The sequence below is a fragment of the Dermacentor albipictus genome, chromosome 2 (assembly GCF_038994185.2).
Source record: "Dermacentor albipictus isolate Rhodes 1998 colony chromosome 2, USDA_Dalb.pri_finalv2, whole genome shotgun sequence".
Taxonomy (NCBI): Eukaryota; Metazoa; Arthropoda; class Arachnida; order Ixodida; family Ixodidae; genus Dermacentor; species Dermacentor albipictus.
Window position 1 is genome coordinate 144,854,465 of NC_091822.1, and position 26,865 is coordinate 144,881,329.

At 42.1% G+C, this 26,865-nt stretch overlaps 1 protein-coding gene across 4 annotated transcripts in view; it reads right to left on the bottom strand.

Moving 5' to 3' along the window:
* Iml1 (GATOR complex protein Iml1) overlaps nucleotides 1-26,865 on the bottom strand; it is a 61,636-nt gene that overhangs the window by 33,938 nt on the left and 833 nt on the right. The window contains exons 4-20 of one of the 4 annotated variants that reach the window (XM_065435577.1): nucleotides 26,388-26,473; nucleotides 26,230-26,313; nucleotides 25,996-26,045; nucleotides 23,429-23,500; nucleotides 19,841-20,051; nucleotides 18,313-18,455; nucleotides 16,685-16,872; nucleotides 14,956-15,090; nucleotides 14,810-14,871; nucleotides 12,667-12,737; nucleotides 11,368-11,437; nucleotides 11,241-11,274; nucleotides 9,973-10,096; nucleotides 8,267-8,472; nucleotides 4,081-4,271; nucleotides 2,326-2,380; nucleotides 2,096-2,239 (exon numbers count right to left, since the gene is read on the bottom strand). In XM_065435577.1, the coding sequence (XP_065291649.1) occupies nucleotides 2,096-2,239; nucleotides 2,326-2,380; nucleotides 4,081-4,271; nucleotides 8,267-8,472; nucleotides 9,973-10,096; nucleotides 11,241-11,274; nucleotides 11,368-11,437; nucleotides 12,667-12,737; nucleotides 14,810-14,871; nucleotides 14,956-15,090; nucleotides 16,685-16,872; nucleotides 18,313-18,455; nucleotides 19,841-20,051; nucleotides 23,429-23,500; nucleotides 25,996-26,045; nucleotides 26,230-26,313; nucleotides 26,388-26,473 (1,926 nt within the window). Of the gene's footprint in view, nucleotides 1-2,095; nucleotides 2,240-2,325; nucleotides 2,381-4,080; nucleotides 4,272-8,266; nucleotides 8,473-9,972; nucleotides 10,097-11,240; nucleotides 11,275-11,367; nucleotides 11,438-12,666; nucleotides 12,738-14,809; nucleotides 14,872-14,955; nucleotides 15,091-16,684; nucleotides 16,873-18,312; nucleotides 18,456-19,840; nucleotides 20,052-23,428; nucleotides 23,501-25,995; nucleotides 26,046-26,214; nucleotides 26,314-26,387; nucleotides 26,474-26,865 lie in introns of all 4 variants that reach the window. The other 3 variants (XM_065435576.1, XM_065435579.1, XM_065435578.1) reach the window with 3 other exon arrangements.

Genomic DNA, 26,865 nt, shown 5'->3' on the forward strand with positions numbered 1-26,865 from the left:
AATGGGCCATCAAATGGGCCACTGAGCGAAAATGACGTGTTCAGTAGGTGTTCTGTAGCAGCGAAATGGCACCTAAATTCCAATTCACTGCAACGCCACATCATGAGCATGCCTTGATTGAGCAGATTGGGCGAAAGAGAACACCTGCCACCGTGGTAACGCGCCAGGTGTCGCGTGAGGGGAAAGGGCATTGCCACGATGATGCATCATCCTCACTCTCGCAAGTTGGCATGCGGTTTGTATCGCCCTCTCTCATCCTCACTGGGCTTAGCTGCTGCGTGTGCATGCTGGCCATGGTGGCCGCTGCTGCTTCCTAAATCTCTCATTGCGCAGGACATTGGCGACGTGCGGCACTGACACTGCAGGCTGCTGCTATTGCTGAGAAGGATGAAAGCAAATGCGGAGCGCAGCAGAAGATGAAAGACGGCGATAGGAAAGAGAGTGCGAGGAGGAAGGTGGAGGAGGAGGGTGCAGTGGAACAATGAGGCGGAAAGCGGAGGAGGTATGGCAAAAGCGCGAGAAGAAAAGCACAGTGCTGTGCAAGACAGCTTTGCGACAATTATGACTATGAAATAACGCAAAGCGCTGAAACACGATGGAAACAAAGCGCTGCACGCTTCTGTCTGCAGTTTATGCTGTGAATCGTGGCCATGTGTTACCCACGTGCCGCCTCTCATAGTCTCCCAATTAGCGAGGCAGTCAAGCCACATTTCGCTCTGCTTGCAACGTGCCACATGAGACAGACTGTCTGCACCAGCCAATATAGTGTGAAATGAAAATGTGTTACAGCTAAGCTCAAATTTCGCATTAGGGAGCATCGTAATCACTGGTGAATATCTTATTCTTATTATAAGTATTTAGAGAAATCCACTGTATTCACAAATAAACAAGAAAACAAGAAAGGTTGCTTTGCAGCACTGAAAGGTCGTTCACAGACGAGCAGGCAAGGAGGCAGCATAAGACAGATGCAGCCATCGGAGGGTAGTAAGTGGGCTGGCCGAACATGACACTTTTATGTGCTCGACAATTGGCTGAAAGAGAAGTGACCTCGATGGACTGAAGGTGTTATAAGCCACAGAACCATCGGAAAGGGAGAGATGTTCACAGACACTCTTTTTGCCACGAGCCGCAGAGTACGACTTGTTGCCGGCCGGCAATGACTTTTTACTGTTATTTTACTTGTTTCTAAGTTCTGTACATAATGTAAATAAACCTTCAGTTCTCAAAGTCCACCTCAACGTCTGCCAACTCCCGTACTCAACGGCAAGATCTAAAAATCCATACCCAAGACTGTTTCCATTACACTCAATTTCCCTTAGACTCTCAGACGATATCCATTATACTCTCACCACTGGTCTTGCCGTGGAATTGCAAGCAGAGGTGTGTGTACTGAGTAATATAAAGCGGCTGGACTGTGAATGAATGAATGAATTCTGGGGTTTTACGTGCCAAAACCACGGTTTGATTATGAGGCACGCTGCAGTGGAGGACTCTGGACTCATTTTGACCACCAGGGGATCTTTAACGTGCCCCCAAGGCACGGGACAAGGGTGTTTTTTGCATTTCGCCCCTATAGTAATATGGCTGCGGCGGCTGGGATTTGATCCCGTGACCTCGTGCTTAGCAGCGCAACACCATAGCTGCTAAGCCACTGCGGTGGGTGGCTGGACTGCGATGCACACCTGCTTGCAGTAGTGAAATATCGCAAAGGAAGGAGCATGCAAATCATCATCATCAGGCTATTTATGTCCACTGCAGGATGAAAGCCTCTCCGGGGATCTTCAATGATCCCTGTATTGTGCTAGCTGGCTCCATCTTATGCCTGCAAATCTCCCAATTCCATCAAACCACCCCATTTCTCTACCATCCCCAACTGCGTTTCCCTTCACTTGGCGTCCATTCTGTAACCCTAGTAGACCGCTGGTTATCTGCCTTACGCATTAGATGCTCTGTCCAACTGCATTTCTTCCTCTTAGTATCAGCTTACTAGAGCATTTGCAGCATGCCAATGCTGCAGTCTGAAAGGCAGGTACATTCCAACACGGTGAAAATATTTTGCAATGCCAGAATACTTTAGGAACGAGAGAGAACAGACCTTCTTTAGCAGCCTTCTTGTGTGGAACGTCCATCGCAGGTTTTTCCTGGTGCACAGAGAGCTCATGATTTTGAACCATCATCCGGCTCGAACTGTGTGGTATGGCCTGGTAGTGGTGCTGTTGCATGAAAATTCCAGTTGGTCCTGAAGAGAAGCAACATAAAGGTCATTGAAATTCCGGGGTGACAGGTCTGAACGAAGGAATCGAACACTGAGGGAAAAAGCTGTACCCAATGGGAACACGTGCGTCCATCGGCGGCGGTTCGATGTCAGCTTGATTGTCACCTGCAGAAAAAAAATTTTAAAATAAAACGCAAGAGCAGAATCCAAACATTCTCACATGCAGCAATTTTAGTAAAGCAGGTACTGTGCCGTACCTGCTTTCTCGCGAACAACGTGAGCGAATATTATAATTATTTTTACGAATCTAACCCAAATCCCTTTATTTTACAGAGAAGGTGTAAATGGCTAGCCGACTCGTCCGTCTGTCTGTCCATCCGTCTGTCGGTCGCCTGTACGCCTAGAACTCCTCTAGCACAAACTCTATGCGCATGCACAAAAAGAAAGAGAGGCGTGCGATTAGCCAACACCACCTAGATAGCAAAGGAACTTTTTACTCCGATCCACGACGTCATGCTACCTGGCCTGAAATTTCCATTGTCAAGACTGACATGACGAAAGCGGTGACATCAAAATAACTGTTGCCTACTTGGGAGAATGCCCATGAGATTCTATGGCAGTCGGGCCAGGTAACATGACGTCATGGATCGGAGTGAAAAGGTCTTGTGCTGTTTAGGTGGTGTTTGATTAGCTGTGCCACTAGCGATGTCGTTGCTCTCTGTCACAGCCAAGCACGCGCAGCAGTTTCTCTCCGGCTCTGAAATGGGCAAGCCACATGTCATACGTACACCACACATCAGCAACACCGCAAACAGAACCGAGAACGAGCTCATCTACGCCGTGCCGCTGCCGCTGCCCAAGCACAAGACAGGCTCAAGACAGGCAGAAGACAGACAGCATACAATGCGCGATAACGATCGTGTCTGCCAAGTATTATATCGCTACGCACCGTGGAAAGACAAGGAATTTCAACCCAAACACTGTTTTCCCTTCTCCTCATGGCCACCGCACTCCAAGCTGGAGGATGACGTACATGTGCTAGTATGCCTACGTACACGTATTCATGCTGTGACATCGCTCATGGTGACATGCGACTTCGAGAATTATTCAAAGCAACATCTGTTATTTGTGTAATATGTTGCTTGAATAGACAAATTAAAGCTTAGAGAAATAATAAAAGACAAAAACTGAATGTGTGGGTGTTTTTTGTTTTACTTCGCACCGCAGCAAGAGAGATGTATTTCCATTTCGTCTGTTTCTTCTCACATCGTGTAGTCGCCCACGAATACACTGAAACTATCTCATATGCTACCATGTTCCAGCGCGAGATCGTGCTCTATGATCTGCTTGTGTCTGCCTCACTGTTTGTGCAGCACTGACTTATACCGCTAGTCAGGTGTCCTCGTGCACAGCGCGCAAAATCATGCGCTACGCAAAACGAGACAATCACAACAGCTCGCACGTGATGCCGTCAGTGGAAGTGCGCCGCACCGCAATAAGAACGAGGAGAAAAATAAGATTAAGGCAGGGCCCGTGACGTACGCATTACGCGATCCTCGAGCTCAGGTATAGGAGAATGCAGGGAAGCAATTTTGCTTGCAAAGGCTAGACTGGGCAATTGGAGAGAGCGTTTATGGTTGCGGTGAAGCTCACCTCCTGAAATTATGGGTTCGTAGTACTGAAATATTTCGATCTCGGCTATTAGCGAGCCGATTTGAAAAATGTTTGCGGCAGAACGTTCCCTAGAGGACAAGTAACAACTTCCAGCATATAACTAAAGTCTGTTGTGTGGCCTGGTGAGGGGCCCTTTAAGGCTCATAAATGGTGATTACAATAATATCTGCTGGCTACTGCCGGCCACTCACCTGTGAAGGGTCAAAAGGATTAATAAGAGCCCTGGGCTGTTGAGGTGTCTTCTGTCTTTCCTGCAGTGCCTCGGGAACCTGGCCAGCACTACCAACAACTGTTCGGTGCGGTGGAGACACCACGAACTCGAAGTTTTCTTTAGCTGCCAGCACCCGCGGCTTCTCCACATCGCACACTGCTATAGCTGCACCTGCAGAGCAATACATCTCCATGCTTTCATACTGACATTCAGCTAAGCTGCAGCAAAAATGTATGCCAATACTCAAGACATTTGGCATGCTCATTGTAAGAACATTTGCAGCCATGGTTTATGTGAATGGAGCAAAGAAGCAACTGTTTGTTTCTCCAAAGCCGAAGAGATTGAGAGACGCAGCACTCCTCACACTCTTGAGTTTTAGAGCACTCGTTAGAGCAAGGCTGCAAGAGCACACTGATCTTAATCTCGCTTTTTGCAGAGCGATTTAAAACTTTTGACAAAAACTGTAAGTGGTGAACAGCGAAAATGGAGACAAACAAACATCCAAGGAAAAACAAACTTGCAGGCTTGATGTTTTCAAAACACCAAGCAAGAAGTGCAGCGCTGAATAACAACAAAGAGACATAAAGCACATGTGAATGCATTTGAGGTGAACTAACCTAATCTGTGCTGTCTTATTAACCTTTTGAGGGTTTTTATGTACATGTATGGCACGTATCTTATGACTGACATTTCGCACACATTCGACACCGCTGGCTGTTGAGAGGTGCTGCCATCTCAATAGAAGTGCTCAAAGTAATTTGAAATTTGAAAACCCCTATGGTGACCCCAATAGCGATCCCTTTATTGGCAGTGTCTGTCTCGGTGGAGGTTAAGGGACAGTGAATGTGTTGAGCACACATAATCTCCCATTGAAAATACCCATTTCCAGCCTGCCCTAGGAAGATTTTCAAGTAATAACCCCAGCTCGCAATGTTTGATTGTGATATTTACCCAATTTTAATTTGCAATGTCTCTTTTTCTTTAATATTGGCCTGGATATTGTGTGTGCGGTGGGTTCAGACTCAAAACCAAAACAATCTTTGCGACGTTCGTATGCTTTGCCGCATGACAAGAGCTGAAATTTGTGCAAATTTGTAAGACTGCATACTTGACTTGAAGTGCAAAAAACATGGGGACACTCCTAAGCTTTCGTTCGTGCCATTCAAAACTTGTCAGAAATGGCATTGCTTTTTCCTGTGTCTACTCGGCGGTGACTGTCTTGCCAACATCTAGTAAAACAAAGCGTGGAAGGTCACTTCAAAAAACTTCATAAGCTGGCTACCCAGAGGCTGTTACTACAACAGCCAGCAGCTTGAAGTGCCTCAAGGCCATCAAGGTAGGAGCGGAGTGCAAACTAAAGGAATGGGTTGACAACAGATATAAGTATGCAGTAATACCGTATAATCATGGGCTTTGGCATTGCCTAAAAAAAAAGTGGCCTCCCAATATAATGTTGATATTGTTTTAACTGCTAGAAATGAGCTAGGCACCATTTGTCAATTTCTTCAAAAGTGCATGCGCAGGAAGGGGAAGCCAAAACAAGCTCAGTGCACCTCGAGACACAACAGAAACTTCATTACTTGTGCATGTAATGTTGTGTACCTGATTCCTTTTTTTTATTTGGACATAAATACATTGTACAGACAGGCTGCTGACTAAACATTAGTCTCAGAGAGCACTACAGCTCCCTAAAAGGGTCACCATATTCGCATCTTGCCACACACTGCCGACAATGTCGATGTAATCCCATTCTACACGATACATCAGTTCTCTTTCGGCACCAAGTTAGGACAACTAGGGAAGTTGCATAGGCTTTCTACATCCACAAAAACAGTTCCATGAGTGTCAGCCAGCCCTCAACTGACCTTCACACAAGTGAAATAACATATCTTGACAAGGCATTTTTCGCTGCCAACACAACACTATCAGTGCCCACATGATAAGGGCCCAATTCAGAGTTTCCTTCTATGTCTCACGATCTCAGAGCTTTTGGTTTTTGTGCTTTTATGCGCATAGCTGTGTCGCGATTGAATTTTACAACTGTCTTAAACTTTAGAGGAGAATTAGAGCATGCCTTCACAATCACTGTCGACAGATAAAAACGCAGGGTTCTTTTGAGAATAGACTTTAGTTTGAAGTTAGAGCTCACCCTGTCTGATCTTTCTTTCCTCTGTCCCCGTGTTTTTTGTGCTTCAAGTCAAGTATGCACTATGGTGCAACACATATTAGACCCTTACGCATTTTTCTTGCTAGAAAATCAGGTGCCCCTTAGATTTCTATTTTGTTTAGGAGCTTTAATGTTATCTCTAGGTTAGTTTTCTACTTTGGGCACATAGAAAGCAGGCACGCATTTGATTCGGACACGTGTTAGAATTGGGGAAATAATGCCAACTGAGTCAGCAATGCACTTTGTTTAATTCAACCCGCCAGATAATTTGTCAATTTTGTTGGTCCCATTAGGGCTGAATTAACGGAAGTCGACTATAGCGTATATGTGTGTATACTGTTGGTGTGAATAAAGAGCTTTTAAGACAAAATATTGCATGCAATAAATTTTTGCTGTACTCATAGAGTTCTCGATCATTTCCTACTACTGGAAATTGCAATTAAGGAATTTACCATGGGGACACGGCCACTGCGAAAAAACGCAACCATCAAAGGGTTAAACTTTACTAAAATAAGCTACCCCTACTTCTGGCTTACAGACACTGCCTGTACAAAAGGTCTTGTTTGTAGTTGAAATGAGAAAAAAGGAACATCTACTTATGTTCAGGAAGAAAGAAAGTTGTGGATACCATTTATGAAATTCATATTTCTCATCTGATTTACATCAAGAAATTTCACTGCCGCCGCAAAGGAGTGCCAAGACAATAAATGGAAACTTCCGTGGATGCAGATGGTCGAATGATAGAATTACAAGCGGCTGCTTGCAAAGTGCACCTCTTAAATCGCGTGCTGTGGGACAAGAATGACCGCTGAAGTAAAGCCGCATCTTATCCTTGTAAAGTCCAAGTGTAAGTGTGATAATATCCTATTATGCCCCGTGCACTGTGTGCTTTAGGTGCGAGTGAAAGTGTGCAATGGTGAGACAAAACAATGCCTTCACAAGTGCTGCCTCCCCAAGCATGCAAAGGCAAAGAGAAGGAGGGGAGCGAGCTCGCGGTAGTGCGATCAACTGCGCGCGAGGGGGCGGAGTGGGGGGGGGTAAGTTGGCGCACGTCTCGACCGTGGCTGCGCATGGCTGTAAGTGCGGCCGAGTGCATACGCAGCCGCACACCCTGCTTTATTAGAGCTAATCTGCCGCATGTGCAAAGAGTTGGGGTGCCGAGAGGGTGTGGCATCTTGTAAGCTGTCTTCCCGCACGTTTAGTATTAGAGGTTGTATAGTCTCAAGTTTCAGTGACCCGTTGGAACGAGAGGTAGACGAAGCATTCGCTCCCCTTTGGCGGCGCTTATCCTGGTAGCATCATCCCAGTGCGAGCGACACTATCAGCCGCGCAGGCAGAGTGCATGCAAAAGTGTGGCTGGCTTTGCTTAATTCGTACCACTGATGTAAAGATTTTGTCAACGTAAGTGGCATGAAACTGTATCATTCGTCGCCAACACCCAAATTTATCAAAATGAATTGTTTCCCGAATTCAAATTTGCTTTTTTCAATTGCCCGATTATTTGGAAAATTCTGCGGCCTCTTTCCGTGTAATAAAATCTATTGGCAAGTGTACTTATTTGCATAAAGGGTTGAATTTTAATACAATGAAATTTTGATATAACAAAGCAAATTGCCAATTTTACCGACTTTGTTATATTGACGCTTAACTGTATAATCACCATCGAACAAGTCATCCTCATCCTTCTGGATGCTTCAAGAATAAAGCACAGTCTTCCAGTAGATCTTGTGCAGGAACCAAATCTTTTTGTGAAAAATAATTTCAAACAGCCTTCATGAAAACCTGGAGGTGAAGAAGGGTGTTTGTGTGAAAAGAAATTCACATGCCACTTTGTAAGTGTACCCAAACTACTGTTTTAACTTAGTTCATCATAACACAATGAACTGCACAAAAACAACACACAAGGGCACACCGACAGGACAAGTGTGTTTCCATGTCTCCTTGTGCAGAATGTGTATATCACATTATCATAGGGGTGAAAAAATGCTGTGAGACACACCATCGCTCCCGTGAGTTGATGCTGCTTGAGTGCCGGCAAAACATGACACCCCCCGCCTAGGGATTGATATGGCACCCGATCGGGAATGGGATGACCCACTAGAGTAGGTTGGTGATGACGAAGTGTCATCGTCCTGATTCAAGGGTCGTGGGGGTGTTGGCAGATGAGAACGACGACGCATATTGGCCCTTTGCAGTGTGCTCATCCTACAGGATAAAAAGGGTCAACTTTACAGATCAAGCCTGGATGAGAAAGCAACACTGCATATATAGCGTCTCCCAGCTAACGTTAGCCGAACGGTTACAAGAAAGAAAAAAAGGTTTAGGTAACACAGTGCAAGACACGATTTTAATACCTATCATGTTCGGTCGCCAGACCTCTGATGACCAAACACTGTAGGTCTTTTAAGCATATCTTGCACCATGTTTTTTTAAACCTTTTTCTTCCCTTTAAACAGTTTGGCTAATCTTAGCTGGGTCCCACGGCGGAAACACTGCAAATGCAAAAGAAATGCATTTTGGAGAAGTGCAAATTGGAACAACATGCATTATACTGCAAATTTTGAAGATATACTTCTAGGAAGTCTGGCTAAATACAAGATTTTCATGGATACAGTTTGCACCCCCTGGCTGGCTTCAAGTTTGCAGCTATAATACGTTCCATGAAGTTTTTAATTGAAGGTTAGTGGTTTTGAGTTAAGTAATTCATTCATTAGTGATAATCACATAAATTGTGACATTTCTGAGAACAATGTGCAGGTAGAACAAAATTTTGTCCTTATATTACCTTTACTGATAGCCACTTCAAGCCTTCCTTGAAACTATAGCTATGGCAGTGATAACTGCTGAGGAAGTGCTCCCACTGGTTATAAAAGAAATTCCACAGGACATGATGGACAGAGCTATTATGGTTAAATGTGCAGAATTTTCAAGGATGAAACCAAAATACAACAAATCATGCAGTTCCTTGGCACTGTGTATCAACTATATGCACTTAAGTATTTCCACTCTAATTTTCATGAAGTATGTCTGCTAATCAACTTAAATGTTATTTTCAAGTATGCTTATTACAGTTGAACCTCGATATAGATCCAACAGCGCAGTGATCTCGAAATAGTTCGATATAGCCAGAATTTAATATATAAAATCACGTAAAAAATGCGTAAAGCACTTGTACAAATCAATCAATGAACCAATCGTGGCACAGTAAATACTCACTTGAAGCTTCACTCAACATATTTATTTCTTTGGCTGAAAGTACTGCAGCAGTATAGCCTGCTTCTTATTGCCAGCCATGTGCTTAACTATGACGTCCTCAAGGTAGTGTAAACGATCCACAAGGAAAAGGCCGGTGCCTTCTATTGCGTCACAGTAGTGGTGTAGAAGGGCTTCATATCATAGTGTTATGGATGGTAAAAAAAAAAGCTGCACGATGGCTACTTGGCTGCCTCCACTTCCACATAAACCCACTAGCGACATGGCAAAACAGCACATGTAGCAATGTTGCAAAGTAGTGGCTGTGTAGTGCCTAGGAGTTGTATACCCCATGGCTACAATGCTTTGATTCAAACAAGAAGCAAGGTTTTTAATGTCTTTGTTTCTGTAGCCATAAAGCACCACTGCTAATGCAATCACGTGTGCATCAACAGGCATATGCATTATATCTTCATAGCATGCAAGCTTCTAACTCCCATAAGTATTGCTCACTTTGGCCCAGCTTGGTTTGGAGAGCATCCCTTGAAGATGTTGGCATCATACTCATCATAGTCGTACACCACAGAGATGCTGTCAGAGGCCCGAATAGGAGGCTGACCACGGCATGCGTACATCCCTGTATGTGAAATAAAGACAATGAGGACAGATGCCAGTGAGTATGTGATTGCACTGTATCACATGGTGCTCTAGTAAAACTGAATGCTTACAGTTATTATTGCCAGAACCGCATGAAAATTTCTGAGCATCATATGAACTGTCTCTACTTCTACTCCTTTGTGTTTATGTTAAAGGGACACTAAATAGAAAAATTATTTGAACCGTGTTAGTAAATTACCCTTCCGCAATACTAAAAAAGTCACTCTTGATGCTTGGTAAGCCAGAAATGACAAAAAATGAAAGACAGGTGGTGCCGCTGCTTCAACGTTCTTGTATCAGCCCACCATGACATCATGAACATCTGACATCTGTTTGCTGTGACATTATGGACATTCGACATATACTCAGGCCTAGCTAACGTTTCATCAGTAAAGATGGACCACATTATGTTCCAAAAGCGCCAACGACTGAACTTAGCAAGTTTCAAGAACTTGAATGTTCTTGTTTAACGAGAAGAAGATACATTGAAATCCGTGATGTAACAGTGACATACCACAGCAAGATTTTGGTGCAAAATTCAAGAAATGAAACACTGACCTTTGTTTTCTCAGCTAATAATTAACCTACAAGCTCCGAATTAACAAATACAGTTTTGAAAGAGTACCATATTAGCCTAGCCTAACTGACTCAGTGTTACTCCTTAGTGTTCCTTTAAGGAACGACAACCGACATGTATTTGTCCAAGGTGGTTAAAGCAAAAGACAGGAAAGACACAATTTACTTACAGTTCCTCTTCCACAATGAAATCACTTAACCAGGTGATACAAGTAGAAAAGAGGTTTTGATAAATTATAAGCAGCAGTTAAGCTAATTTCTTAATCTACTCTGTCCCAGTCTACTCAAGACAGCAAGGCAACATGCAGTACTATACTGAATACGGGTGTAATGCCATAGTCAGTGGGATGTCACAAACACAGGTGGAAAGCTATCAGTATAGCAGGAGAGAGTAATGAACATTAAAGTACATTAAAGTAAGACAAAAGCGCCACACAAGTACACCTCTTGGAACAAGAATAGTACCAGAACAAAGTATGAACTTTGCACGTACAAAGGCCAGAGTATCAATAATGCGAAGAAGAAAGGGAGGCAAGTGTGATACATACCTGTACCGAGAGCTTTCATGTGGTTAGGCTTTGGCTACAGAACCATGCAGAGAAAGAGCTACAGTTACATTCTGCCCAGAGAACATTGTACAGGCCAGCAATATTGTCCCAGAGCGCAGTTACTAACCTGAGGAGTGGGAAGTTTGATGCGAGGCACAAACTTTGAGTAAAACTGTGCAGGTGTTGTTGAGTAAAAACTGCAAGCAAAGGAAATAGAAAGCTTCAGCTGTAAGATATGCATTTTTAGCATTCAAGACTGTGTTGAAATAATAAATACATGCCTGTTCAAATATGCTACACACTTATCCTGAAAAGAGAAAGCAAGCAAAAAAACAACAACATGCACTCTAACATGTCAACAAGGCCAAAAAATAAACAAGGCAATTTCAGACAGTTTAGCATACTGACAAAGTTAAGTTTTTATTGTATACTACATTTCTGAAAGTGCCCTTTTAACAATTTAGTGTCTGTTGAAAGATATCAATTTCAAGGAAAAGTAAATCATTTTCTATAAATGAAGCATCATACCTAAGTTACCTTCTCATGTTATTTGACCATGTTACAAGGGTTGCAATAGGTGCTGACACTTTTCCCGTTAGGAAGGCATAGCAGGTGGCTGCTTCATGATTTCAGGCAAGTAAGCATGCATCAAACTATCACCTTTGCCAACCTATCATGGCCAGGGCAAGTTTAAACTGTCCTAATAAAAGAGCTTTCACTAAGTAAACCACATGAGTGTGCTTGAAGTCTAGTTCCCACACATGAATGAAGAATGCCTTGCATCTGTCAGTACCTGCACCCCATCATTGCAGTGCTTTTTCCAAAAAATGCAGTGGCTTAAATTTTTGCTTCAACTTAGATTAACTTGACTTCATTGCGGTAAGGAAGTGCTGATAAGATTACATGCAATTTTATTCGTTTGTTCAAAAAGTACTGAAGCGGCTTCAAAGGCAAGAATCTTGCTTTTGTTTCACAGCGAACAGTGGGCAATGGCACGCAATTTCTGGCACATGTTAAACACCTGCCATGTTGGGTTCAATTCCCAGCACTTCCTTTATCAGTGACTTCCTCTACATTCCGGCTAAGTCACATAATACTGTAGCAAATACTTATAGATCTCAAGTGTCTCCTGTTTCTGCTGATAAGCATTAAGCAGTCAGTCACTGACAGTCTTTGAAAGAAAAGCTATCAGCAATCTTGCATGCATTGCCTAGATGTATCATGACTTGCCAATGGCAAGAAAAATAGAGGGAGAAAATGTCAGAAATGGCAGAAAGGCTGGCCTGAGTCAGGTTAACTCCTTTAGCCTACTACTCTGCACGAAAGTAAAAAGGAAGGGGTGCCAATGGCGAAAATGTGGCTATAGATAGTGGGCTCTCATTCAAGGGGTGTTTGTAAACAAACAAACAAGAATCGCTAAGGGTACCTTAGGTTTATCCAGTGTGGCATGTTGTAGTCATCCTTCATATCCAAGCCAGTTGGATGCTTTGACTGAAACTGATATAAAAAAGAAAACAAGCACATCTTTCACAATGATTCAATTAATAAAACAAAAAAGAAAAAAAAAAACAGGCCATTATACAGCTTTCTATACTCAGAAAATGATTCCATGTTCATCACCTTTAATCCCTGCTGACAATACATATAACTATACGTAAATGTTTGGGCGTGCAAACATTCCCACTTCCAAATATTAATAGAACATAACTGTTTTTAACTGAGGTATTCAATTAGGGGAAGATATACAGGGTTATTACATTATCAGAGCTTGCCTGTCACAAAAAAAAAGGGAAGGGGGAGGGTCCATCTACAGCCCAGCTAAAGAGCAGTACGTAAGACAAACGAGAACTGTAGCGCCACATGTTCAAATTTCAGAACTGCTCGGATAAACACATCTGCAGATTAGAAAATTTAATACCCCTAGTAAACATTGTCAGGTGACACTAACTATCATGCAGAAAGTAGAAGTGCTTTACGGACAGCACTCCCCGTTATGCAGACTTGCATTTTGGAGACAAGGGAGCAGCATGATGGCAATGATAGCAGCAAGCACAGTCATCAATCGTCAGATCAAATGAAGTGGCTTACAGTCATCCTATATTTATAGGGCACCATCACGCATTCTAGAACTTGTGGCAACAACAGCAATTATGCAGTTTCTTAAATGTACTGTGCACTCATGAGAGCCTCACAATCAAGACTCACATCAAGACTCACACACAAGGATTTGATAAATAGAGCACAATTTGCATAAAGTGAATGTATGACCATACAGTTAAACTTCGATATAACGAAGCCGGCAAAATCGGCAATTTGCTTCGTTTTATTGAAATTTTGTTGCATATCGAATTTCAACGTTTTATGAAAATAAGTACAGTCGTCAATACATATTCCTTATGCAGAAGTGGCTGAAAAGCTTTCCGAATTATCAGGCAATCGAAAAAAAAACATTCATTTAGGTGAATTTGAGAGTTGACGGCGAAAGATAGTTTCATGCCACGTCGATGATATATGCACATCAGTGCTGCAAAGTGAAGCCAGCTATGTTAAAATGTATTTCAGCCGTGCTTTTATGCCCAAACTGCCCACGCGGCTGATAGTGTCACCCGCATCATAATGTTATCACAGAAAGCACCGGCAGCGGAGAGCAAATGCGTTATTTCCCTCTTGTTTCAATGCATCTCCGAAACTCGAGATTACGCAACCTTCAGCACTAAACGCATGGAAGACAGCACACATGATGCCTCGCCACCTTGGCTAGCCCAGTCCTTGTACATGCGGCAGATTACCTCTAAAATGGTGCGCGGGCTGTGTATACGCTCAGGCCCGCTGACAGCCACGGCAGCCATGGCCACCATGGCCAGGCTAGAAAAAGAGACTCATGTGAACCTGCCCCCTCCTCTCACATTTGATCGCATTACCGCAAGCGAGCTCCCCTCGCCCCCAAACCCTTTTCCCTTGCTCGCATGGGAAGATCGCACTTATCAAGTTACAATCCTACTCGGCTCAGTTGCACAGCACGTGATTTGAGAGGTGAATTCTCAAGCAGCCGCATGTAATTCAACCATTTGACCATATGCTTTCATGGAGATTTTAACTGATTGCCTCAGCATTAATTTGCGGCGGCTGTGAAATTTCATTATATATTGAAATCGCGTATAAACACATTTCGTTATAGTGAGCTTTAATATGCATGGCATTCTATGGAGAAGTAAATATAAAAGGTTAGGTACTTAATGGTATCGAGAATTTCATTACATTGAAGTTTGTTATACATGTATTAACGTTTAACTGTAGTAACTATGGGCCATATGTGAAAAAAAAAAATTATGTGGACAAGCACATGGGTCGTCCTGGGGAGCAGACCAGTGGAGTATCTGAATAAATCCTTGTTTTAATTCTAAGGGATTCTATATTCACAACGCAGAGTACAACATAACTTTATCTCCCTCTCTCAGCTACGCAACATAATGTGCTTATCAAGAGTGGCAAGCAATGATTAAGGAAAACATAGCTAAACATGTAGCAGTTCAAGTAATGAAACAAGGAAGGAAGGCACATTCATTCACCTTGAATAGTGGCACCGCATGCAAGGGCTGTTCACCAAGACACACAAGGTCACTTCCAATGCCTGCAGGAATAACAGCAAGACAAGGTCACATCACATTCATAAACGGAATCTACTACGTGATAACACAAATAACCATGCTCTCACCATTATCAATGATGCGCTGCTTAGTAATGTTGGTGAGGTCTCGGTCAACCTCAAAGACACCTACGCCGGGTGTGATGACAACACTAAGCTGACCGGTGCGGTCAAAGCTCCGATCCATAAAATGCTTTTCAAAAACTGCAAAGAATAAAAAAAATAAAGCACGGACTTGACAGTTGTTGAAAAGTCAGGAACATGAAAGCATTACAGAAATAAAGTCCAATGTGATGATTTGGTCAATTCTACAAGTCCATTAAGGCTGGGCAAGAACTCAGTATTTTAACCCAATTGGAATGTTTTATTCTATTATGTAGCCAATTATTTGGGCTTGTTGATTTATCTACATAAGCTCAAAACATCAAAACTAGTGAGTTAAGTACATAAAGTTTGAAGCAAAAATAAACTGGGCTACACATTAACAGTTACTGTTAATATTAGCAATGCTTAGCTTGAGTGGACAGATCAAACATTTCAAGCTCAATGGCCCTTATGCGATATCCCTTAACTACAGGCCTGCCCTTGAGGTAATAGATAAATGCCTAAATAAATCACAAGTTCAGCTACAAAGACAAAGAAGCTTGGATAAGTCTTCTGGTGGCCCCACTATGAGGTGCCCGAGCCTTCTTAAAGGGGCCCTCAAAGGCTTTTTGAATATCGTAAGAAAATGTTGCCAATCTGTCTCAAAGGCTGCTGTGAACATGTGAGCCAAATATTGCTGTGCTGCATGCAGCAGGGAAATTTCATGTCAAAAATATTGAAAAATCACATGCTCTTGCTTTCACAATGTTGTCATGCAGCAACGTCACAAGTAGCAGGTCTCACCAACGTTATTGGCTCATTTCATCATCGCGAGAGCATTCTCAGTAATACATAATTGCTAATTTTGAGTTAAATAAATGAAACATACATATGCCAGCAATCTCTAAAAGATAGAAAAATCAATTCACCTTTGCCCTGCCAGTTTACACACAATTTCACATAGTTGCGATCGCTGTGAGTGGCCTCCGAGGCAGCAGCAGCATCCTGCTTAGCATAGTCTATCGCAGCCACCACAGGGTCCCGTGACGAGCTCTCTCACTGTCGACTGCCTCGACATGCGTGCATCAAGGGACCCCATTTCACCGCCGCAATGCTCAACTTTTGCGTGGGGCTTTGCCCTCCTGGCTTCACAGCTGTGCAGCTTCCAGCGCACTTACAGATACAAAAGGAGAGAGAAATCCAGGTATTGGTGCGATAACTCCAGTTATAGTGGAAGGATTTCAAAAAAATTTTGCAGTACGACATTCATAAGGCGACGTCCTTTGATAGTGAGGCCATTCTACGATTAGTTAGAACAGTGTTTCTGGCCCCTTCAATGTTGCTGGCACGAAGTTTAATGCCCATGTACTAGCAGTTGCTTCAGAGACCAGATTTTACCTCCATGGGCTTTGACTACAGGGTGAGTGGGTGGCTTCCGTCCAGAGAAACCTGTAGACACCTAAGATTAGGTGTCTGTAGGTTAGGATAAAGAAGGGAATTGTTGCTCAATTCCCTTCCTTGCGTTTGAGGTAGTGAAGCAGAGGCATCGGTGCCAATGTTTGCCGAAGTTTGTTCACATTTCCACAGTTTATTAATACCAAACAAACAAATTAGCTGCAATTGATGAATTGCCCCGCCCTAATACATTCATGCTTCAAATAGAAGTCCAACGTCCATCCAATATTTAACACATTTGTGCACACAGGCTACAAACCATTTAGAGACATGTTGAGCACTTGGAGAAAGTTTCCCTGTGAGGCAGTCGAGTTCACTGCTGTGGGCACCTTGACATTTGGCCTATAGTGATGCTCAAGAATCTGCTTTGGGTATTCATTAAAATACGTTTTCAGCAACCGTAAGGTCTGCGTCCAGTCATCGATGCGCTCATTTTGGACTGCGACTCTGCGTAATAGGAAGAAAACACAATAGGAAGCTTTCGTTACTACAACTACCATTGTTTACCAACTATAGCTGTACGAAATGCAGCCAGGAAATGCAAAGCTTTTTCTCTTATCATGCCAATTGCACTTGCACATTGTGCCTTACTTCTATCTTTTACATTTGAGAGCACCATTTCTTGGGAGTTTCTTCTACATCCAATTTACCACATCAGTAAGTTTACAATCTCCCATAGGTTATCGCACGACACTTGAGGAACATCTTTGTGGCTTTTCTAATAGCCGTGCCATGGAACGAGCAAGTTGTAGCGTTGACAAAGGACAAATGCATGAGAAGGCACAAAAAAACACACACATAGCATTACATGTGTTAATTATTTTGTGCCTCCTCGTGCCCTTGTTCCCTGACCGTGCTACAACTCACTCTTTTCATGATGAGAAACCAACAAGCCCACAGCTCACACCACCACATCACATCATATCATGCCATGAAAGTTAGTTTATTAATTAACAGAATGAGTTAAACGCATGTGGTAACTATTGCCCAAAAGTACAAAAAATGTACCTTGCATTACAAGTAAGCTAGGTAGTCGCTGCAATAGTACTGAACTCCATTAACTGGGCACTAAAATTAAAATGATGATGATGATGATGGCGGTGATGATGATGATGATAATAATAATAATAAACCAGAAGCATGGAACCTAGCAGAAGGAAATAAATGCAGAATGTGAGCAAAAACTGGGAGAGACTCAACTTTAAACACAAACAAAGAATGCATTATAAGAGCTTAAAAAAATTGGACATTTTTCACGTGCATACACAGTATAACTTGTCTGCTTTAAGTGGCCATACAAAATGATGTACTTTGGCTGGCACCTTTACGGCACTCGTGACCTCCAAGTGATCAAAGCACCTGCGTAAATTCCGAGGTTACTTATCATATCTGCTTTATGTTGATAGCATCAAGCACGATATTGAATATTAAATCTCCAATTCCAATTGTCAACTGAACGAACGCCATGGACAGCTGGAAGAAGAGATGCTATGCAGCAAGAGCTGTCAACAGGCATGCATTGCAAACTATGTGACCTCACACTGAAGTTGACATTATAGCCACAGTCACATAGATTACAGTTTTGTCTGTAAATTGATGTCTACTTCCTTTGTATCTTTATCTTTATGCCCTAAAATATTTTACCTCAACACATAGCACTGCCAATCATGTTCCATCTTTGTTATCACTGAGGTTAAAGCAGACAAACATCACAAATATCTGTTTTATAAATAACCACTTCATTCTGATCAATATTTGCTTAGCTAAGTCGTGTGCATTAATGAACTCTAACAGTAACAGCAGCAAAGTGATGGCATCTGTTACTTGTAACTTTTGGTATATACAGCAATCAGGGCTCCTGGACAAAGATAAAAGGGTCAATGCTACCTGTAGAAGTCCTCGTAGAAACGCCCCTTGTAATCAACTTGCACACAATGGGCCATGTGTTCTGGAAACTGCTCTTTGCTCTTGGCTTCATAGAAGACTCGCGAGAAGAGCACAATGTTGATGTCATGATTGCACTTCATATCCTAAGGAACAGGTGAAGAGAACAGAAAGATCTTGATTTGCTGGTTGCAGGAAGAAGGAAGCCATACAAGCGATGCATAAGACAAAAGATTTGCTACTTTTGATCCTACATTCTGTGCAAACTTATGCAGTGTGTACCAGTCATTGCTGCTCCAGGGCACATGATGATTTCGTAATTGTTTACTGTGTTTTTGTATGTATAGCCCATACAAAGGACTACACACAACATTCAAACCTTCATAAGAGCAAATGATCACAACTATTGTTAACTGTTTTTTTTCTATGTTGTATTTTTCGAGATTGTGTCTGTTTCTTTTACTTAGCTTGCTCATCTTTAATAAATCTCTCCATTGTTATTATTAACCGAGGGTCCCATTGCAGTCTTTGACTTTGGGGCCCTCGTCTGTATATCGTCTCTTCCCCACTCATTGTATTTAAAGAATAATAAACTGAAACTGAAACTGCTGCAATGCAGCAAAGCTTTGGAAACAATCTTCATGTTCATGCTGTGTCATTACTGCTCTCACTGTTGCTCTCTGTTAAAGCATGGTGTGACTTCACTGCAGTGCAGAGTGAATTTGTATGCAAATTTTGCTTTTGTGGGCGACATCATAACAGTAAAAATTTTGCTTTCAGAATTGACTTCATGTGCCATAATATTGCATTGCTGTGAAGCTGCACCCAAAGGCAAATTTATATTATAAGCTAGCACTAGCACTTTTACTTACAAACTTTGTTGAGTACAGCAATAACTATTATGAGCTCTTCTCAGTGTTTGTGAATGTTGTCACTGCCATCAATTACACCCATACTGGCAGATATAGAAGGCCATGGTCCAGCGGTCAAGTGGAGCCCCTGACAGTTGGCATTACCATATCCCAACTGACTACCAACACCATAATTGACAAGGGTGCATAGTTCTCCACCTCACAAGTCCTGTACTTCATAAGGAAAAGTTGCACAAAGGGTGAGACCTACACAACAGCCCAAGCTTGGTAGATAATGTAACGTCCAGAAAGACCGAAAATCAAAACTTGACTGTTCCATGACGAAGGGAAATTGTGAACACAACAGCTGTAATCATTGTGCAGTGGTGGTCAAAAGATATAATAAGTGCGCATCGGGAACAAGTCAAACCGCTACAGTGTTTAAACCAAAGGACAACATTTTGTTGACGCTGTCAATGCACTGTAAGTTTCACAAAGCTGCAGTAATATATTTTTTGTGAGTAGTGCAAAAATATGGTAAATCACTAGGATGCATAACAATGATCATAGAATCGAACATTGGACTGCAGGTTAATATAATTCAAAGTTGCACCACATGGACAGAAGCCATTTATATGCCTACACATGTATTGTCTAGAACCAAATGTGAAGCAACTTGCCTTCCATTTTGCAATAAGGTCACAAAGGAAGCCATTGACAGCCTTCTCAAAGTAGAGGTCACCATTGGTGTCAAAGTCCCACATTTCAGAACTCATTTGAATGAAGAGGTACACCATGCTGCTGGCCGAGCGATAGACAATCTTGGTGTCTGCAGTGATAACTCCAGAGGCTACCTGCTCTCCATGAGCCCACATCTCATACACCTGGAGCCTGTACAGAATAAAAACCATACATCACAGAAAATGACCAAAACAACACACAAGATTTATTAAATTTAGCAAGCAAATTGTTTAGCAGAAATGTAAAAAGACAGAAAATTGGCCACACGAATCTTATTGGAAAAATAATAAATTACAGCAGAACCTCACTGACATGTTTTGCATAAAACACAAGAGAAAGATGGGTTATATCGGGAATTGGCTATACAAGCAGAACACAGTTGAACACCTAAGAAATTCAAGAAACTGTGAATGCTACTTCTTATACAGGTGACTCCTTCTATGGCTGTGCCTCTCATAGTCCCCAATCCTGCCTGTCAACTGTGCTGAAGAGTTATGAGCGTCTCTAACCAGGTCACATACAAAGTTACAAAGTTGGGTATGATTCTGTACAGAATGTTGTCATTTTGAAGGCTCCGGGCCACCTGCATTCATTGGAGCGTACAGTCACACATCTAGACACAGAAATTGCTGCAACCAATGCACACTTATGTGGCACCATAGAACAGAGCCATTGAAAGAAGCCAAAAAGAACAAATTTATAAAATGGTGCATGGCTCTCTCATGCTTCCAGCCTCTTCTACACCACTGGCAGCTGACACCCACATACAATGCAGAGTTTGGCTTCATCAAACTATGCCAGAACTGCAGATGGCTAAATAGATGCCGTGTTCCGCCTTGTCAGCATAAAATGTTTATAATTAAATTGGGGGCATGCAAATGTTTGAAATTTCAAATATGAATCAAACAGCCTTTGTATTCGATCGAAGAATTCACCATTTGAAGATGTCGAATATTCATTCCTGTTCAAATATAATGGATAACTACACTTATTGGAGTCTACAGGAAGAAAGGCAGATGTGAGTGGAGACTGTTCCGAGCAACTCTGCTTCAGGGAAACCGCAGTTGCTACGCGTAGGCGTCAGTTGCTGAGCAAACGCATGGAGTAGCTAACTTCTGCTCAATAATTTCCAGTCATTCAATAAGGATGCCTCGCCCCTATGCAGCTTGCAAATTTTTCTCGATTCAGGCAAAGTAATGTATCACCTTTGGCCAACACCTCACGACGTTCACACCCCTTAGAGTCAATGTGCGGTGCTGTAAAATTTGGTCTCTCAATGAACAGAGCTATCTGTCTAGCTGTATGCATCTGATTATGTGATGCTTCTGCATTTTATTGCTCTCACTCTGATAATGCGCCAGGTGCACCAACTTTCAACTGTTTTTCGTTTACAAGCTCCTCAGTTGACCAAACTTTCAGTTCTTAACTGCAGTCAACTACTATGGCAAACGAGTTAAGTCATTTTACCATACAGACTTCACAGATCTTTTATATATTACTTTGTTTAGAAATGAGAAAATTTTCAGTATTAAATTCAATATTAAATGGTAATATTTCTCAAATGTTCATTTTCGATTTGATTAGAAAATTTCGCTCTTCATCCATAAACGAAATTAACTCTTTTGATCATGTTAGTTGAAAATTAATCAGAATATTTGCAATTTGAGCTCACCTTTTAGCCCTCCATTAGACAACAAAATTGCGCAAGCAAAAGTTAAACATGACAAAGCAAGTAACACGTGATGTCTAAGATCACTAGTATTCCAGAAACACAAAGTGAGACTACACCTAAACAAAAAGCACAGCTACTTTTATGCATTGAATATAAAGTATCAAGCTGTAATCAAGCAAGCATATATTTTCTTAGACAAATTATTTCCTAATTCTTCATTGCAGTAGCACCCAGAACACATATAAAAAAATAAATATGGGTAGGCCATGCTTCCCTTTTTGTTATAGAAGTGACATTATGATAACAGTGTTCAATGTGAAGGTATTTCAACTGTATTTTTAATACTTTTCACCGCAAGCATGTAAGAAATCATATGAACCAGGAATGTATCAGAGGTTCTATTGTACTTTACATGCTGAAGATCAATAACTATGTCTAAATTCTGCCGAATGTAGGCAGCAAATAAAGTAATAGTTCATTGGCAAGGATGCAGGTGCATTAACAGCCACACACAATGACAGAAAGCACACACCGCTTATGGGGAGAGAATAAAAAGTGAGCACAGATAAATGTAATATGTAATAAATATTGCAGCCAACCAAGTAAAGCACACTGCACATAAAGAAGCACACGTAAAATGGCACAAGATTGCATGCAGAGACATAAACATCAAGATATACACACAATCTGAACAGTCAAAAGGAAGAAACAACTCAGCACAGACATCACAAGTGCACAAGTTGGTGAGAAATGTTTAACACAACCACAAGGCAGCGTGAACTGGCACATTTAAGAATGTAGAAAGTTATAAACAAGCGATAAACAAGTGATGAAAAGATGAGGAATGCAGGAGAGATCTACTAAAAGATAAAAGGTCCAGACACAGCTCTATGGAGTTTGGGAGAAAAGATGTGACAGGAACTGTGCCGTCAATATACAAAGATGAAGAAAATAGCTACCGGTTATCAGCACTCAAAGGAAGTAGTAAGCATGAAATATTTCTTACTACATCAATAGCATATGGCCCATCTATAGCCATATGTAATTAGTCATAATTGCCTCTGAATTGGGCTCCCTCACTTTCCCTTGCAATGTACATCATAGTCACCACCATCAATGTCATTTCAATGAGATGTTAGTTCTGATACGACCAACAATGCAATAAGAGATTCCATACAGAAAGAGATCAGCATAATCACTTAACAGCTAGTGGCACAATAGGGCCAGCAAATATTCAGTGTCTTCACTCACTCTAGTTTTACAGCATAGCTGTTCAATTAGCATGTGCCATTTCATTCAACCAATGCATATCAAGTTGAGGAAGACATGTGCCTAAATTTAAGAACAAGGTGGAGTGCCAAGATCTGTGGAATTTTGCACATAGAACCTTTGTTACTATGTACTCAGCATGACCAGAGAAGCTTTTAATGCTAACAAGGAGCATGGAAACACTACTGATTGCTACAGGCCTAACCGGAAGTAAAGCAGACAAAGTAGGAGTAAAGAAGGCTTTTATTTGTAAAGGACGACAGCCCCTTTATCTGAACCTATCTTTTTATGAATCATTCATCAAATTATTATAGGCCAGAATACTCTCTTGTATGCTACAAACTATCAGCAAACTGTAAAAATGAATTCCAGGTATCAGGAGAAAAGTCTTTAACAGTAACTGAGATGCAGAGGAGAACCAACAATGGTGCCTTTGGGCACATCAACGACGACCTCATAAATGGAAATAACCAGCCATTTATAGACAAAGGAATACCTAAAGAGAACTTTGCTATGGACCAGGGCTACAATTGGAGAATTTACATGTCAGAGAGCATGAGCTTCTCAAAGGGTAAAAGTGGCAAACCACATCAAAGGCTTTCCTGAGACTGCAGTACCATGTGTCAACTTGCCCCCCTCAAAAGGCTGGCATGGAGACCTGCATCATAAAACTTGTAAGATTAGTATGTGTTGAGTGATCACAAAGCCATGTTGATTGGGAGTTAGGACATTTCTTACACAACATGACACTACACTGTGAGTAGGTAGCTCTGAAAGCTTAAAGGGCCCCTCACCAGGTCTGGCCATTTTGAGCTGACAAGCGCAAAGCATACATTGCGTGATAACGATCATGTCTGCAAAGTATTACATTGCTACGTGCCGCGGAAAGATCTGAAATTTCAAACCGAATGCAGTTTGTATTTCTCCTCGCAGCCGCCACGCTCAATGCAGGAAGATGATGTACTCAAGTGCCTGCCCCTACGTACTGGTGTCCACAGTGTGACGTTGCTCGTGGTGACACATGACTTCGAGAATTATTCAAGACAACATCTGTTATCTGTGGGATCTGTTGCTTGAATTGACGAATTGAAGTTTAGAGAAATGATGAAACACACAAATGGAATGTCTGCATGTTTTTGTTTTACTTCGCAACAAAGCAAGAGAGATATACTTCCGCTTCATCTGCTTATTCCCACGGTCGTGCGGTCATGTGCGTAGGTACCGAAACTATGCCATTTTCTACCGTGTTCCAGCACGCAATCATGCTCTGTGATCCACTTGTTCTGCCTCAGTATTCATGTAGCACTGAATTATACCGCTAGTCACGTTTTCTTGTGCACAGCACGCAAAATTTTGTGCTGCGCAAATGAGACAACAGCTCGATGCCGTCAGCAGAAGTGCATAATGCCGAAAAAAGAAAAAGAAAGCGAGGGGGAAAAATGAAGGTGGGCCTGTGACGTATGCGTCACACGATCCTCGAGATCCGGTATGGGAGAACGCAGGGAAGGAATTTCGCTTGCGGAGGCTGGACAGGGCGAGTGGAGAGAGCGTCTTGCTTAGCAGTAGAGCCCGCCTGCTGAAATCATGGGTTGGCAGCACTGAAATATTTCTATCTCGGCTATTAATGAACCGATTTGAAAAATTTTTACGGCAGAATGCTCCCTAAGAACACGTAACAACTTCCAGCATATAGCCAAAATTTGCTATGGGGCCTGGTGAGGGGCCCTTTAAAGATTGGACATCAAAGCGTCGAAATAGGAATAAGGTCCCGATGTACCAAGAAAGAAGCACCATTGTATTATGCTGCTGTTGGCCTCCCCACACTCCGACACATTCCCCATTTTCTTTGTTATATATGGCGTCCGGTCAAAGATACAATCCCAAAACAGTGACTAGCCGAGTTAGATTTTTTTTGGTGATGCTCATCAATGACCGTGACAGATAAAAAAGGAACTAGAGGAGGAAAAAAACAGAAAAGTAAGGAAATGGTGCTGCCTTCAGGTATTTCAGGATCTTAATCTTTGACAGCAGCTAGCGGCAACTGTTTCTGCTCCCTATCTGATGACTGGAAACTACAGAAACTACAGGATGTCAGAACTAGTACAGCTATACTATTACAGGCCTAGATAACGGCAACAGGCATGACATGCCTTCTGTGCTAGATGATAGAAATGGTTTCAAGTACTAGTCACTTTTGCCAATAAGCATTCAGTCAAATAACACAAAGTATTAAAATTTTGAGGATGACAGCACGACTGACAAAGGCAGCTGCAAGCTGGGCCACTATTTTGTAGCAATGCCTTTTTCGATACTAATGCCTTTTTGCACTTTTCTCATTCGTAAGTGGTCAGAGCGGTGGTTAGAGCAATGCTATGTCCCACGAACGCGAAAGGCAGCAAAAGGCATTAACACTGAAAAAGGGATCGCTACAAAATAGCCGCCCTGATTGTTTGCGCACTAGAGAAAAAATGAAATGCGAAACAGCAGATTCTTGGACATCTGCGCTGCAAGATTCAAGCAGGCAAATGCACTGTCCGCATTTAAACATAATGCACACAAATGGATGTCCAAAAGTCAGCTGACAGCTGGGAGGCACTCTTCTTCAACCTTCGAAACAGAGGTGTTCACAAAGAGGATAAAAGCAGCGAAATCATTATCTGCTTTAGTGGCTTAACAGCAATGGTGTTTTGCACCTGTGCAAGAGGCATTAGATTCACTGCCAAGTCGTGGCAGCTTCATTCCAAAGGCAGAATAATAATAATAAAAAGAAGGCTACCCACTTAAGACTTCAGTGAACATTAAATGACCGCAGCCAGCAAAAATTGATCTTGATCATCACACTACATCTCTCATAGGCCGCATGCAGTTTTAGGATGTTAAAATCAATCACTAGATAAGCAAACTAATACCGGTGTCACACGGGCACTTTTGATCACAATTGAGCCTGATCCAGATCGAAATTCTTGACCATGATTGGCTCCCTCATGCAGCTTGTGCAAAGGAACCAATCGCGTCCGAAAAATTCTATCTCTATCGGGCTCGATCATTGAAAGTACAACCGTGTGACACCCATATAATAATAACAATGACAAAAAAGGAACAAAATCATGTGAGATCTATTAATACAGTATCTCCATGCTCAGTATGACTCACATGCTTGAATGAATCTTGATGAGCTTTTTGGTGTAAACACATGTGTTGATCTAAAAAGAGTACAACAGAGAAATCATCAGTGAAAACGGCTCTGTGATGATATTCTCTGGAGTAATTCTCAGAGACACTCACGAGCACCAACAACCAACAATTTTACTGGAGGCAAGCTAAAAAAGATATTGTTTGGCACATGAGAAAAAAAAGCAATGAGTCACGTACTATGGGTAAACTCACCATAGCTTGCTTCCAACGCCACATGTCACTGCGAGCCAGATAGTGGTCTTTAAACACAAGTTCAACGGAATCAAGGGCTACATCCTGAAAAAAGAGAACTGGTTGAGAAGTCACGAACTAAAGAATAGAACAACAAGGAGCCATGTCGTTCAACAAACCCTTGGGTCCACCTTGTTAACAATGACATCAGCATACACCCTGAGCTGGAAAGCATTGGCGAGGCTTTGCTCCACACTTATGGCATCTAAAAAAAAGGAAGAAATAGCATGAAATTAGTTTAGTGCAGTTGGCAGGCCTTGTGTAAGAATGAGGCACAGCTGTCAGATAAAGAAGTGAAGAATTTTGATGTGGTGTAAAGTCAGCAAAGGAATTCATGAGCAGCGTGGGCAGAAAGGTAAGCTGCGCTGTTCCCGCCATAACTGAAGATGAGTTAATTGTGCAATGTTGTACACATGGTTATGCTAGCAATATTACTTTCTCTACAAAGGACTAATTACATTCCAGCAACACCATCTACTGTGCTGTAACAGGTCATCACGGAGTAGACTTCCAACAAATGTTCATTTCAACTACATGCCATTAATTCATTATATTATTATACTAAAGTATCGAACAAAGCAAGGTGAGGCCGACATG